The sequence below is a fragment of the Somniosus microcephalus genome, unplaced genomic scaffold (assembly GCF_052327205.1).
Source record: "Somniosus microcephalus isolate GS21.2 unplaced genomic scaffold, FLI_Smic_1.0 scaffold14, whole genome shotgun sequence".
Taxonomy (NCBI): domain Eukaryota; kingdom Metazoa; phylum Chordata; class Chondrichthyes; order Squaliformes; family Somniosidae; genus Somniosus; species Somniosus microcephalus.
The window spans coordinates 33724-48826 of record NW_028225201.1 but is presented as its reverse complement, the minus strand read 5'-3'; the positions used below and the strand labels follow the sequence as shown (position 1 = coordinate 48826).

General features: G+C 47.4%; 1 protein-coding gene across 1 annotated transcript; it reads right to left on the bottom strand.

Moving 5' to 3' along the window:
• Positions 1 to 785: 785 nt before the first annotated feature.
• Positions 786 to 4035, bottom strand: LOC147083916 (uncharacterized). Its single transcript, XM_085980036.1, has one exon. The coding sequence runs from the start codon at positions 3702 to 3704 to the stop codon at positions 2172 to 2174; it is 1533 nt and encodes a 510-aa protein (XP_085836162.1). The 5' UTR covers positions 3705 to 4035; the 3' UTR covers positions 786 to 2171.
• Positions 4036 to 15103: the final 11068 nt, after the last annotated feature.

Genomic DNA, 15103 nt, shown 5'->3' with positions numbered 1-15103 from the left:
AGGGGCAGTACTGAGGGAGTGCTGCACTGTGGGAGGGGCAGTACTGAGGGAGCGCTGCACTGTCGGAGAGGCAGTACTGAGGGAGCACTGCACTGTCGGAGAGGCAGTACTGAGGGAGCACTGCACTGTCGAATGGGCACTACTGAGGGAGCGCTGCACTGTGGGAGTGGCAGTACTGAGGGAGCGCTGCACTGTCGAATGGGCACTAATGAGGGAGTGCTTCACTGTGGGAGTGGCAGTACTGAGGGAGCGCTGCACTGTCGGAGAGGCAGTACTGAGGGAGCGCCGCACTGCCGGAGGGGCAGTACTGAGGGAGCGCTGCACTGTGGGAGGGGCAGTACTGAGGGAGCGCCGCACTGTGGGAGGGGCAGTACTGAGGGAGCGCCGCACTGTGAGAGGGGCAGTACTGAGGGAGCGTCACACTGTCAGAGGGGCAGTACTGAGGGAGCGCCGCACTGTGGAAGGGACAGTACTGAGGGAGCGCTGCACTGTGGGAGGGGCAGTACTGAGGGAGCGCCACACTGTCAGAGGGGCAGTACTGAGGGAGCGCCGCACTGTGGAAGGGACAGTACTGAGGGAGCGCCACACTGTCAGAGGGGCAGTACTGAGGGAGCGCTGCACAGTCAGAGGGTCAGTACTGAGAGATCCCATGGCCACTATCTCAAAGTAGAGCAGGGGAGTTGTTTGACTGTTTCTATACTTTTGGTGAATTTCATAACTGTGTAAAGTTGATGGTTAAAGTATTTAAAACTGCGAGAGGAGGAAATTAATCAGTGGCACAGATAATCGTAAAAATCAGATTAATGTGATTAATTTTTTTTCAGATTTCAATATAAGCTTAAAAGGGACAGAGAAAGCAAACACCAATCAAACATGATCAATTGATGACTATTCTGTCTGATTGGATCTTCCAGAATCCTTCAAAACTTTGCAGTAATTCAATCAAAGAATTCTCCGGACCTGCCCGCGGGATTTAATCAGAACTTTCACATTCCCTCACCTCAAATGGAAGGTCACCGGAATTCCAGGGGTTGGGAGAGGAGGTTGATGATTGGATTGGAGTTTCCAGGGGTTGGGAGAGGATGTTAATGATTGGATTGGAGATTCCAGGTGTTGGGAGAGGAGGTTGATGATTGGATTGGAGATTCCAGGGGTTGGGAGAGGTGGTTGATGATTGGATTGGAGATTCCAGGGGTTGGGAGAGGTGGTTGATGATTGGATTGGAGATTCCAGGGGTTGGGAGAGGAGGTTGATGATTGGGTTGGAGATTCCAGGGGTTGGGAGAGGAGGTTGATGATTGCATTGGAGATTCCAGGGGTTGGGAGAGGTGGTTGATGATTGGATTGGAGATTCCAGAGGTTGGGAGAGGTGGTTGATGATTGGATTGGAGATTCCAGGGATTGGGAGAGGTGGTTGATGATTGGATTGGAGATTCCAGGGGTTGGGAGAGGTGGTTGATGATTGGATTGGAGATTCCAGAGGTTGGGAGAGGTGGTTGATGATTGGATTGGAGATTCCAGGGATTGGGAGAGGTGGTTGATGATTGGATTGGAGATTCCAGGGGTTGGGAGAGGTGGTTGATGATTGGATTGGAGATTCCAGGGGTTGGGAGAAGAGGTTGATAAGAACATAAGAACATAAGAAATAGGAGCAGGAGTAGGCCAATCGGCCCCTCGAGCCTGCTCCGCCATTCAATAAGATCATGGCTGATCTGATCCTAACCGCCAATCCACTATCACAGAACCATCTCCTGAATCTAACAGAATTAGACACATGAAATAGGAGCAGGATCAGGCTACACGGCCCCTGGGCCCGCTCCGCTACCCACAGGGCCATGACCGATCCGAACCTAGGCTCATGTCCAAATTCCTGCCCGCTCCCCGTAACCCTTAATTGGATTGGATTGGAGATTCCAGGGGTTGGGAGAAGAGGTTGATGATTGGATTGGAGATTCCAGGGGTTGGGAGAGGTGGTTGATGATTGGATTGGAGATTCCAGGGGTTGGGAGAGGAGGTTGATGATTGGATTGGAGATTCCAGGGGTTGGGAGAGGTGGTTGGTGATTGGATTGGAGATTCCAGGGGTTGGGAGAGGTGGTTGATGATTGGATTGGAGATTCCAGGGGTTGGTCACTCGCACAGCTGAGAATATGTTTCATTGCAGGATTTCCATTCACTTCCTGGGCAGCAGCAGGTCTGTAAGTTTAGCAATGGCTTCACTTCTCTGCTGGGCATTCTTCTGAAGTTGCTCCTGATTCACAGCGGCCCTGTGATGGATTTCCTTTCTTGCTTCATCACATTTATCCTGGACCTTCTTAAACTTGTATTCAGACCCCTGCCCGCCCAGCAATGAGCTCAGCTCGCCCAGTTGACCTGCAAGGTACTTGTCGTGAATCTCCACATAGGTTTTTGACATGTCACCGATGTGGGTCATGATGCTGACTGCCTGGGACGCTTGAAAGTTCATCATCTGACTACTGGCTAACGCACCTGGAGCACCCTGCGTGCCTTCACCACTCACCGCACTAAGTCTCTTAAATGTCTTCTGGCAACCTTCAGTTAATTTTGGTATGATATGAATGAAGTTGATCATCTCTGACCAGTTGGACTTGATGCTCCCCAGTGCCCCAAGCCCTTTAGCCATCAACGCTACACGTGTGCTGATATCCATCTCTTGTGCCTGATTGTTCTTTATCTCTCTCAACAACGTCTCACTCTCATCACACGAACTTTTCATATTTTGGTGACATTCATTGTCCATTTTTTGCGACTCCTCCAACTGGGATTGGACTTCCTTGATCTTCAGTGAGGCTTCCTCTCTAACCTTGCTGAGGAAACTGCTGATTTCAGGGTTTGATTCAGAGGATTCTTTGTCTTTCAGCTCAGACGCCAGTTGTATGAGAAAGATCAACCCTTTCCCCAGCTCCACCACCAGAAGCACTGGGCTGGTCACATTGCTCAAAAGATCAACAATCTTTGGGAGAAGCTTCTTCATCTGTTTCAGTCCTTCCAAACAGAACTGATCAATGAGAGCACTCGCCCTTACATTGTCGTATTCACTGGTGACTTCCTCACGTTTTCGGGAAGCCTCGATCCATTGCTTCTGTAAATTGCACTTCTTCTCCTCTACTAACTCATTCTTCTGTTGTGTTTCCGACAGGACTTTCCTTACTTCCCCCAGCTTATCCTGGCTGATACTCTGGGAATCTGTACAGGTCTCCAGCAGCTCACTCAGTAGATCGCTGAGATTGGAGAGCTCCTTTTCCACAGATTCGGCACATGTTTTGGATTTGTCTGCACAAACCCGAATGTTCTGCAGCTGCTTGGGAAGGTCTTTGTTCAGAGATGACCCTTCACCCACATTCTTCACATGGACAAGGAGGTCCTCACAACACATGCGGATTTTGTTCAGATTAGTGCGGGTCTGTTGAAACGAGTTTACGGTTTGGTTGCAAACCTCCATCAGGCACCTCTTGAATGAATCTGGACGTTTAAACAGGGATTTCTTGCCTGCACTGCCTTGGTTTAGTTTGAAGTCCTCCATCCTCGTAGCCAGATGCACCAGTTCACCCAAAATAGCGACAGATGTGGGTGCTGGCATCAGAAACTTCTCCCACTTGACCTGGGACTGCACCATCACATCAAAGCAAAGGGACACTTGCTGTTGGCTGTGGAGCTCGGTCACGTGACACTGCTTGTCCGACATGCTGATGTTTCCTGCAATGAGAATTCGCACAACTGGATTGGCTCAAACATTAACAGTTCTGTTATTGGAGAGAGAGGGTTCACATCAGAACAGGCCAGTAGTCAGCCTTGTACAACACAAAGACCACCTTTCAGCCTTGCTGTGCTGACTTAGATGATATAGGGCATGGTGAGGGCACGACAATTGGGCTCATTGACCTGGGCAAGGGAGGGGAAGATTTCTGAGCACCGTCCCGTGACTGCTGAGGGCATCAGCGTTGGGCGCGGTTATCAATAATCCAACAACATGCTGATACTCAGAGCTTCTTCTGTTCAGGTGGACCAGCACACCCATCCCCCGTCCCCCCCGTCCCCCCCACACCCGTCCCCCGTCCCCCCCACACCCGTCCCCCCCACACCCGTCCCCCGTCCCCCCCACACCCGTCCCCCGTCCCCCCCACACCCGTCCCCCCCACACCCGTCCCCCGTCCCCCCCACACCCGTCCCCCCCACACCCGTCCCCTGTCCCCCCCACACCCGTCCCCCGTCCCCCCCACACCCGTCCCCCCCACACCCGTCCCCCCCACAACCGCCCCCCCCACACCCGTCCCCCACACCCGTCCCCCCCACACCCGCCCCAGTCCCCCCCACACCCATCCCCGTCTCCCTCGTTTCCCCCCACACCCATTCCCCTGTCCCCCCCACACCCAATCCCCCGTTGCCCCCACACCCATCCCCCATCCCCTCCACACCCATCCCCCGTCCCCCCCACACCCGACCCCATCCCACCCATTTCCCTGGCTCAAGCATCACCTCTGATGCACGGGTTACTCTCATTTCCGGGGGCCTCCTGCTACTATAAAGAGGCTGTAAGAGGACAGATGCCAGCTAAATCTGGCGCTATGCCCCCCACGTCATTTGTACGTGGCAGGTGAGGCTGGAGCAGCCAACGGCTGTCCTGGTGAGATGGAGATACATCCAGGTGCAGCGGTGTGGCAACAGCACTGGGGAATTTTCTCTCATTCTCTGCTGCACTCCACTTCGGGGTGGCAGGCGGTGACTAAGGAAGGATATACTTGCCATAGAGGGAGTGCAGCGAAGGTTCACCAGACTGATTCCTGGGTTGGCAGGACTGTCGTATGAGGAGAGATCGGGTCGACTAGGCCTGTATTCACTAGGGTTTAGAAGAATGAGAGGGGATCTCATTGAAACGTATAAAATTCTGACAGGATTAGACAGACTGGATGCAAGGAGGATGTTTCCCCTGGCTGGGGGGGGTCTAGAACGAGGGGTCACCGTCTCAGGATACGGGGTAGGACATTTAGGACTGAGATGAGGAGAAATCTCTTCACTCAGAGGGCAGTAAACCTGTGGAATTCTCTACCACAGAAGACTGTGGAGGCCAAGTCACTGAATATATTTAAGAAGGAGATACAGGAAACTTTGTGCTATCCGGCACCGACGGGACTCAGCTGTTGCCGTTCCCTCAAAACTGCCGGACACTCCAGCTGTAATGTTGAAGCATACGGAGGTTTTCATCTCCGTATCTGACAACAAACACTGTTGCTTAGCAACAGCTTCTAAACAGTCGGCAAGCCTCTCTGTAGCATCTCTAGCTGAAGCTGTTGCTTAGCTACAGACCTTGCAGAGCTTGACTGTTGAGAAAAAAGCAACGAAAAGAAACAAAAAGAAAAAATACGGCTCCTGATTTTTGCCGGTGGCTCGAGCTTGCCGGACATTTAGCCTCCGGATAACACAAAGTTTCCTGTAGATAGATTTCTAGACACAAAAGGCATCAAGGGTTATGGGGAGAGAGCCAGAATATGGTATTGCGATAGAGGATCAGCCATGATCATATTGAATGGCGGAGAAGGCTCGAAGGGCGAATGGCCGACTCCTACTCCTATTGTTCGATGTTTCGATGTCAGGAAGCACTTCTTCACACAAAGAGTAGTGGAAATCTGGAGCTCTGTTGAGGCTGGGGGTAAAGTGAAAAAGTCAAGACTGATATTGCTAGATTTTTATTAGTGAAGGTCATTAAGAGATATGGAGCAAAGGCGGATAAATGGAGTTGAGACGCAGATCAGCCATGGCCTCATTGAATGGGAGAACAGGCTCGAGGGGCTGAATGGCCTCCTCCTGTTCCAATGTTCAGAGATGTAGCCTTCTGCGTTTGTTTTTGTAACTGGCAGTTCCTGGAGTATATTTATATCCCACGATTGGGCGCTATGCTTCAGGAATTCATTGGAACTATAAATTCTCACATATAGCCGTGGCCATTGCCTAGACCACAGGATGACGTTTATGGGGAGGTGCCTGAGGATTGGAAAGTGACAAATGTGACCCCATTGTTCAAGAAAGGGTGTAAGGACAATCCTAGTAACTACAGGCCGGTCAGTTTAAGATCAGTGGTGGGTAAAGTTTTACAAACAATAATCAAGGAAAAAATTAATGGGGCTTGGAGAGGTTTAAGCTAATTAAGGAGAGCCAGCACGGATTTGTAAAAGGCAGATCATGTTTGACTAATCTAATTGAATTTTTTGATGAAGTAACAGGGAGAATAGATGAAGGGAATGCAATGGATGTTGTCTACATGGATTTTCGGAAGGAGTTTGACAAAGTACCACATAGAAGGCAGGTTAACAAAATTGAGGTTCATGGAATAGGTGGGGCCACTGCTTTTTTTGATATATATAAATGACCTGGATATTGGAATACAAAGTAGAATTTCTAAATTTGCCAATGATACCAAACTTAGGGGTGTGGCAAACAGTGAGGATGATATCAATCGACTGCAACAGGTCATAGAAAGGCTAGCAGAATGGGCAGACAAGTGGCGGATGGAATTTAATACAGAGAAGTGTGAGGTGATACATTTTGGCAGAAGGAACAGGGAGAGGCAATATACACTTAATGGCACAGTTTTACAGAGTGTGCAGGGACAGAGGGACCCGGGAGTTAATGTGCATAGGTCCCTGAAGGTGGCGGGACATATTGAGAGAGTGGTTAACAAAGCATATGAGATCTTGGGCTTCATAAATAGAGGTATTGAGTACAAAAGTAGAGAAGTTATGCTGAACCTTTATAAAGCGCTGGTTAGGCCACAACTGGAGTATTGCGTCCAGTTCTGGTCACCACACTTTAGGAAGGATGTGAAGGCCCTTGAAAGGGTGCAGAGGAGATTTACCAGAATGGTTCTGGGGATGGGGGAATCTTAGCTACAAGGACAGGTTGGAGAAGCTGGATTTGTTTTCATTAGAACAAAGGAGGTTGAGGGGTGATTTGATAGAGGTGTACAAGATTATGATGGGTTTGGATAGGCTAGACGGGGAAAGGCTGTTCACACTAGTTGATGGTACAAGGACTAGGGGACACAGATTTAAGGTTTTGGGCAAGAGATACAGGGGGGATGTGAGCAAAAACTTTTTTATGCAGCGAGTGGTGATGACCTGGAACTCGCTGCTGACAGAAGTGGTAATAACTAGGGCTGTAGAGAGGGTTTTAAACTAATTAGTGGGGGGGAGGTTTCAAGAGAGCGAAAAATAAAAATGTCAGTGGAGAAGGCAATAGAGCAAAGTAGCAGTGGGGAAATTAAAAACCAGAGCGTGTCAGGAAGGTCAGAATGTATAAAGATAAAGGTAAAGTAGTAAAGGGGGTAAAAGCAGGAATAAATTGTCACAAAACCTATTTGAAAGTTCTTTATCTGAATGCACGCAGCATTCGTAACAAAATAGACGAGTTGACGGTACAAATAACTACACATGGGTATGATCTGGTGGCCATTACAGAAACATGGCTGCGAGGTGACCATGACTGGGAACTAAACATCCAGGGGTATTTGACTATTAGGAAGGACAGACAGGAAGGAAAGGGAGGTGGGGTGGCTATGTTAATAAAGGATGGAACCACTGCAATAGTGAGAAATGATTTTGGGTCAAAGGATCAGGATAGTGAAACAGTTTGGGTGGAGATAAGGAATAATAAGGGGAAAAAGTCACTAGTGGGCACCATCTATAGGCCTCCTAACAGTTGCAACTCTATTGGTCGGAGTATAAATCAGGAAATAATTGGGGCTTGTAATAAGGGAACAGCTATAATCATGGGAAATTTTAACTTTCATATTGACTGGACAAATCAAATTGGGCAGGGCAGCCTTGATGAAGAGTTCATAGAGTGCATTAGGGACGGTTTCCTTGAGCAGTATGTTACTGAACCAACCAGGGGGCAGGCAATCTTAGATCTGGTCCTGTGTAATGAGACAGGATTAATAAAAAAATGTCCTAGTAAAGGATCCCCTTGGAATGAGTGACCATAACATGGTTGAATTCCAAATTCAGTTGGAGGGTGAGAGAGTTGGATCTCAAACCAGCGTACTAAGCTTAAATAAAGGAGACTATGAAGGTATGAGAGCAGAGTTGACTAAAGTGGACTGGGAAAATAGATTAAGGTGTAAGACGGTACAGGAGCAGTGGTGTACATTCAAGGAGATATTTCACAACTTTCAAGAAAAATATATTCCACTGAGGAAAAAGGGGCGTAAAAGAAAAGACAGCCATCCGCGGCTAAGTAAAGTAATAAAGGATAGTACCCAACTGAAAACAAGGGCATATAAAGTAGCCAAATCTAGTGGGAGGATAGAAGATTGGGAAGCATTTAAAAGCCAGCAAAGAATAACTAAAAGTTTAATTAAGAAAGGGAAGATAGATTATGAAAGTAAACTAGCAAAAAATATAAAAACAGATAGCAAGAGTTTCTACAGTTATATAAAAAGTAAAAGGGTGGCTAAAGTGAATGTTGGTCCCTTAGAGGACGAGACCGGGAAATTAGTAGTGGGGAACATGGAGATGGCAAATACGCTGAACAAATATTTTGTATCAGTCTTTACAGTAGAGGACACTAAAAATATCCCAACACTGGACAAACAGGGGGCTATGGGGGGGAGGAGCTAAACACAATTAAAATCACTAAGGAGATGGTACTTGGTAAGATAATGGGACTTAAGGTGGATAAGTCCCCTGGACCTGATGGCTTACATCCTAGGGTCTTGAGAGAAGTAGCGGTAGGGATTGTGGATGAGGCGGCGGACCTGCGAGGGAGTACCAGAGGCGGCGGCGATATTTAAGGAGCAGCCCCGAGGCGGCGAGCAGCGAGGCCCAGAGCCCCGAGAGAGCGGAGAGGCAGTGGACCTGCGAGGGAGCACCAGAGGCGGCGACGGTATTTAAGGAGCTTACCAATCCAGGTTCCGGGAGAGGGAAGCAAAAAGTAATCGAAGTGTGATGTCACCAAGAAGCGGGTAAGTGATTGGTTGGTGAGTATTTTCTTTCTAAATTTTTCTAAACTTAAATTTTGTGGTTTCTAAGGTCTCTGTTGTGTAGTGGGGACTACTATTAAGCAAGGGCCTTTGAGTATATCATTTAATTGAAGTGAAATTGGTGGGATTCATTTAATTTTAATTAATTAATTAAAGGGTCAGTCATGGCAGGGCAGCCCAGCCCCGTAGTGTGCTCCTCATGCTCTATGTGGGAAATCAGGGACGCTTCCTGCATCCCTGACGACCATGTGTGTGGGAAGTGTGTCCAGCTGCAGCTACTGACAGACCGCATTGCGGCACTGGAGCTGTGGCTGGATTCATTTTGGAGCATTCACGATGCTGAGGACGTCGTGAATATCACATTTAGCGAGTTGGTCACACCGCAGGTAAAGGGTGTACAGGCAGGAAGGGAATGGGTGACCAGCAGGCAGAGTAAGAGGCGCAGGCAGGTAGTGCAGGAATCCCCTGCGGCCATCCCCCTCTCCAACAGATATACCACTTTGAATACTGTTGGGGGGGATGACTCATCAGGGGAAGGCAGCAGCAGCCAACTTCCTGGCACCATGGGTGGCTCTGCTGCACAGGCTGGGAGGAAAAAGAGTGGAAGAGCTATAGTGATAGGGGACTCAATTGTAAGGGGAATAGATAGGCGTTTTTGCGGCCGCAATCGAGACTCCAGGATGGTGTGTTGCCTCCCTGGTGCAAGGGTCAAGGACGTCTCGGAGCGGCTGCAGAACATTTTGGAGGGGGAGGGCGAACAGCCAGTTCTCGTGGCGCACATAGGCACCAACGATATAGGTAAAAAACGGGATGAGGTCCTAAAAGCAGAATATAGGGAGTTAGGAGGTAAATTAAAAAATAGGACCTCAAAGGTAGTAATCTCAGGATTGCTACCAGTGCCACGTGCTAGTCAGAGTAGAAATAGGAGGATATTTCAAATGAATATGTGGCTAGAGGAATGGTGCAAGGGGGAGGGATTCAAATTCCTTGGACATTGGAACCGGTTCTGGGAGAGGTGGGACCAGTACAGACGGGATGGTTTGCACCTGGGCAGGGCTGGGACCAATGTCCTAGGGGGAGTGTTTGCTAGTGCTGTTGGGGCGGGATTAAACTAAAGTGGCAGGGGGTTGGGAACCTGAGCAGGGAGACAGAGAAAAAGGAAACAAGGAAAAAAGCAAAAGACAGGAAGGAGAAAAACAAAATTAGAAGGCAAAGAACTCAACGGTTTAACTCAAACATGGTCACAGTAAATAATAATTCATCTAGGTCTGAGAGCGTTAAAAAAACAAGCCTGAAGGCTTTGTGTTTTAATGCAAGGAGCATTCGGAACAAGGTGGATGAATTAGCTGCGCAAATAGAGGTAAACGAATATGATTTGATTGGGATTACAGAAGCATGGCTCTAGGATGGCCAAGGCTGGGAACTCAACATCCAGGGGTATTCAATATTTAGGAAGGATAGGCAAAAAAGAAAGGGAGGTGGGGTAGCATTGCTGGTTAAAGAGGGGATTAACACAACTGAAAGGAAGGCTATTAACTCTGGTGATGCGGAATCTGTATGGGTAGAACTGAGAAATATCAAAGGGCAGAAAATGTTAGTGGGAGTGGTATATAGACCTCCAAACAGTAATACGGAGGTTGGGGATGGCATTAAAAGTGAAATTAGAGAAGCATGCAGTAAAGGCACAGCAGTCATCATGGGTAACTTTAATTTACATATAGATTGGGCTAACCAAATTAGTAAAAATACTGTGGAGGAGGAATTCCTAGAATGTTTACGGGATGGTTTTCTGGAACAATATGTCGAGGAACCAACCAGAGATCAGGCCATCTTAGACTGGGTATTATGTAATGAGAGAGGATTAATTAGCAATCTTGTTGTACGAGGCCCCTTGGGTCAGAGCGATCATAATATGATAGAATTCTTCATTAGGATGGAGAGTGAAGTAGTTGAATCAGAGACTAGGGTCCTGAATTTAAATAAAAGAAACTACGATGGTATGAGGCGTGAATTGGGTAGGATTGATTGGGGAATGTCACTCAAAGAGTTGACGGTGGATAGGCAATGGCAAACATTCAAAGACCGCATGGATGAACTACAGAAGTTGTTCAACCCAGTTTGGGATAAGAATAAAACAAAAAGGGTGACTCAACCGTGGCTAACAAGGGAAATTAGGGATAGCATAAGATCCAAGGAGAGTGCATATAAATTGGCCAGAAAAAGCGGTAACCCTGAGGATTGGGAGCAGTTTAGGATTCAACAAAGGAGGACAAAGGGATTAATTAAGAAGGGGAAAATAGAATATGAAAGTAAGCCTACAGGGAACATAAAAGCTGACTGTAAGAGCTTTTATAGATATGTGAAGAGAAAAAGATTAGTGAAATCAAGTGTAGGTCCCTTGCAGTCAGAAGCAGGGGAAATTATAATGGGGAACAAAGAAATGGCAGACCAATTAAATGCATATTTTGGTTCTGTCTTCACAAAGGAGGACACAAATAACCTCCCAGAGATGTTGGAGAACATAGGGTCTGATGAGAGGGAGGAACTGAAAGAAATCAGTATTTGTAGGGAAATGGTGTTAGGGAAATTGACGGGATTGAAGGCCGATAAATCCCCAGGGCCTGATAATCTACATCCTAGGGTACTTAAGGAGGTGGCCCAAGAAATAGTAGATGCATTGCTGATCATCTTCCAAAAGTCGCTGGAATCTGGAACTGTACCCATGGATTGGAGGGTAGCTAATGTTACCCCACTATTCAAAAAGGGGGGTAGTGAGAAAGCAGGGAATTGCAGACCGGTAAGCCTGACATAGTGGGGAAAATGCTAGAGTCCATTATAAAGGATGTAATAGCTGAGCACTTGGAAAACAGTGACAGGATCGGACAAAGTCAACATGGATTTACAAAAGGTAAATCGTGCTTGACTAATCTACTGGAATTTTTTGAGGATGTAACTGGGAAAATAGATAAGGGAGAACCAGTAGATGTGGTGTATTTGGACTTTCAAAAGGCTTTCGATAAGGTCCCGCATAAGAGATTAGCGTGTAAAGTTAAGGCACATGGGATTGGGGGTAAGGTATTGACTTGGATAGAGAACTGGTTGGCGGACAGAAAGCAGAGAGTAGGAATTAACGGGTCTTTTGCCGAGTGGCAGGCAGTGACTAGTGGGGTACCGCAGGGATCGGTCCTTGGACCCCAGCTATTCACAATATACATTAATGATCTAGATAAGGGAACTAGATGTAATATCTCCAAGTTTGCAGACGACACAAAGCTGGGTGGGAGTGTGTGCTGCGAGGAGGATACCGAGAAACTCCAGGATGATTTAGACAGGTTGGGTGATTGGGCAGAAGCGTGGCAGATGCAATATAATGCGGATAAATGCAAGTTATCCACTTTGGTGTCAAAAACAGAAAGGCAGACTATTATCTGAATGGCAATAGATTGGGAGAAGGGGAAGTGCAATGAGACCTGGGTGTCCTTGTGCACCAGTCGCTGAAGGTAAGCATGCAGGTGCAGCAGGCGGTGAATAAGGAAAATGGTATGTTGGCCTTCATAGCGAAAGGGTTTGAGTACAGGAGCAAGGATGTCCTGCTGCAGTTGTACAGGGCCTTGGTGAGACCACACCTTGAGTATTGTGTGCAGTTTTGGTCGCCTTATCTGAGGAAGGATGTTCTTGCCATGGAAGGAGTTCAGCGAAGATTCACAAGGCTGATCCCTGGGATGGCAGGAATGACATATGAGGAGAGATTGGGTCGATTGGACTTATACTCGCTGGAGTTTAGAAGAATGAGAGGGGATCTCATCGAAACTTATAAAATTCTAACAGATCTGGACAAACTAGATGCAGGTAGAATGTTCCCGATGGTCAGAGAGTCCAGAACCAGGGGTCACAGTCTAAGGATAAGGGATAAGCCATTCAGGACAGAGATGAGGAAGAATTTCTTCACCCAGAGAGTGGTGAACCTATGGAATTCTCTACCACAGAAGGCGATTGAGGCCAAGTCATTAAATATATTCAAGAAGGAGTTAGATATATTTCTTAGAACTAAAGGTATCAAGGGATATGGGGAGAAGGCAGGTACGGGGTACTGAGTTTGGATGATCAGCCATGATCTCATCGAATGGCGGAGCAGGGTCGAGGGGCCGAATGGCCTACTCCTGCTCCTATCTTCTATGTTTCTATGTTTCCAAAACTCCCTGGATTCAGGAAAGGTCCCAGCAGATTGGAAAACTGCTAATGTAACGCCCTTATTTAAAAAGGGAGGTAGACAAAAGGCTGGAAACTATAGACCAGTTAGCCTAACATCTGTGGTTGGTAAAATGTTGGAGTCCATTATTAAGGAAGCAGTAACAGGACATTTGGATAAGCATAATTTAATCGGACAGAGTCAGCATGGTTTTATGAAGGGGAAATCATGTTTGACAAATTTGCTCGAATTCTTTGAGGATGTAACAAACAGGGTGGATAAAGGGGAACCAGTGGATGTGGTGTATTTGGACTTCCAAAAGGCATTTGACAAGGTGCCACACAAAAGATTACTGCACAAGATAAAAAATCACAGGATTGGGGGTAATATACTGGCATGGGTGGAAGATTGGCTATCTAACAGAAAACAGAGAGTTGGGATAAATGGTTCATTCTCGGGTTGGCAATCAGTGACTAGTGGTGTTCCGCAGGGGTCAGTGCTGGGACCCCAACACTTTACAATCTACATTAACAATTTGGAGGAAGGGACCGAGTGCAACGTATCCAAGTTTGCCGACGATACAAAGATGGGAGGGAAAGCAGTGAGTGAGGAGGACATAAAAAACCTGCAAAAGGACATAGACAGGCTAAGTGAGTGGGCAGAAATTTGGCAGATGGAATATAATGTTGGAAAGTGTGAGGTTATGCACTTTGGCAGAAAAAAATCAAAGAGCAAGTTATTATCTAAATGGAAAGAAACTGCAAACTGCTATAGTACAAAGGGATCTGGGGGCCCTGGTGCATGAAACACAGAAGGTTAGTATGCAGGTACAGCAGGTGATCAGGAAGGCCAATGGAATCTTGGCTTTTATTGCAAGGGGGATGGAGTATAAAAGCAGGGAAGTCTTGCTTCAGTTATACAGGGTACTGGTGAGGCCACACCTGGAATACTGCGTGCAGTTTTGGTTTCCATATTTAAGAAAAGATATACTTGCTCTCGAGGCAGTTCAGAGAAGGTTCACTCGGTTGATTCCGGAGATGAGGGGGTTGACTTATGAGGAAAGGTTGAGTAGGTTGGGCCTCTACTCATTGGAGTTCAGAAGAATGAGAGGCGATCTTATCGAAACATATAAGATTGTGAGGGGGCTTGATCGGGTGGATGCGGGGAGGATGTTTCCACTGATGGGTGAGACTAGAACTAGGGGGCATAATCTTAGAATAAGGGGCTGCCGTTTCAAAACTGAGATGAGGAGAAACTTCTTCACTCAGAGGGTAGTAAATCTATGGAATTTGCTACCTCAGAGAGCTGTGGAAGCTGCGACATTAAATAAATTTAAAACGGAGATAGACAGTTTCCTAGCTGATAAGGGAATTAAGGGTTATGGGAAGCGGGCAGGGAAGTGGATGTGAGTCTAGGTTCGGATCAGCCATGATCCTATTGAGTGGCGGAGCAGGCTCGAGGGGCCGTATGGCCTACTCCTGCTCCTACTTCTTATGTTCTAGGCCTGCAGACTAATGGCCCTGGATCTGGTTGCTGTGTTGCCTCTGCAACACACACCTCTGTCTTAATTGCTCCCCGTTCCAGGATGAAAGTGCACTGAATTCCTGTTAAATGCCACTCTTACCCTCACAGACAGCTGTGTCCCAGGCTGACACCTCCGAGGTGGGATCCCACTCAACTCTGCTGCCTGTAAATCCACTGAGAAGGATCTTATCAGGCACGGCAAGGGAACAAACATGAACCGTCGACGCCCTCTTTCTCCTGGTTAATGTGCTGCTCCCTCGCACTCTGCCCTGATGAACTCACTTTAATCCTCAAGGGCCTTGCCAAAAGGAAGAGCAGGAATCAAATCCTGGCATGGAGTTCTCCCAGTGAACTGGATTTCATCCTGCTCAATCTGCATGGGAAAAAGAATGGAGCT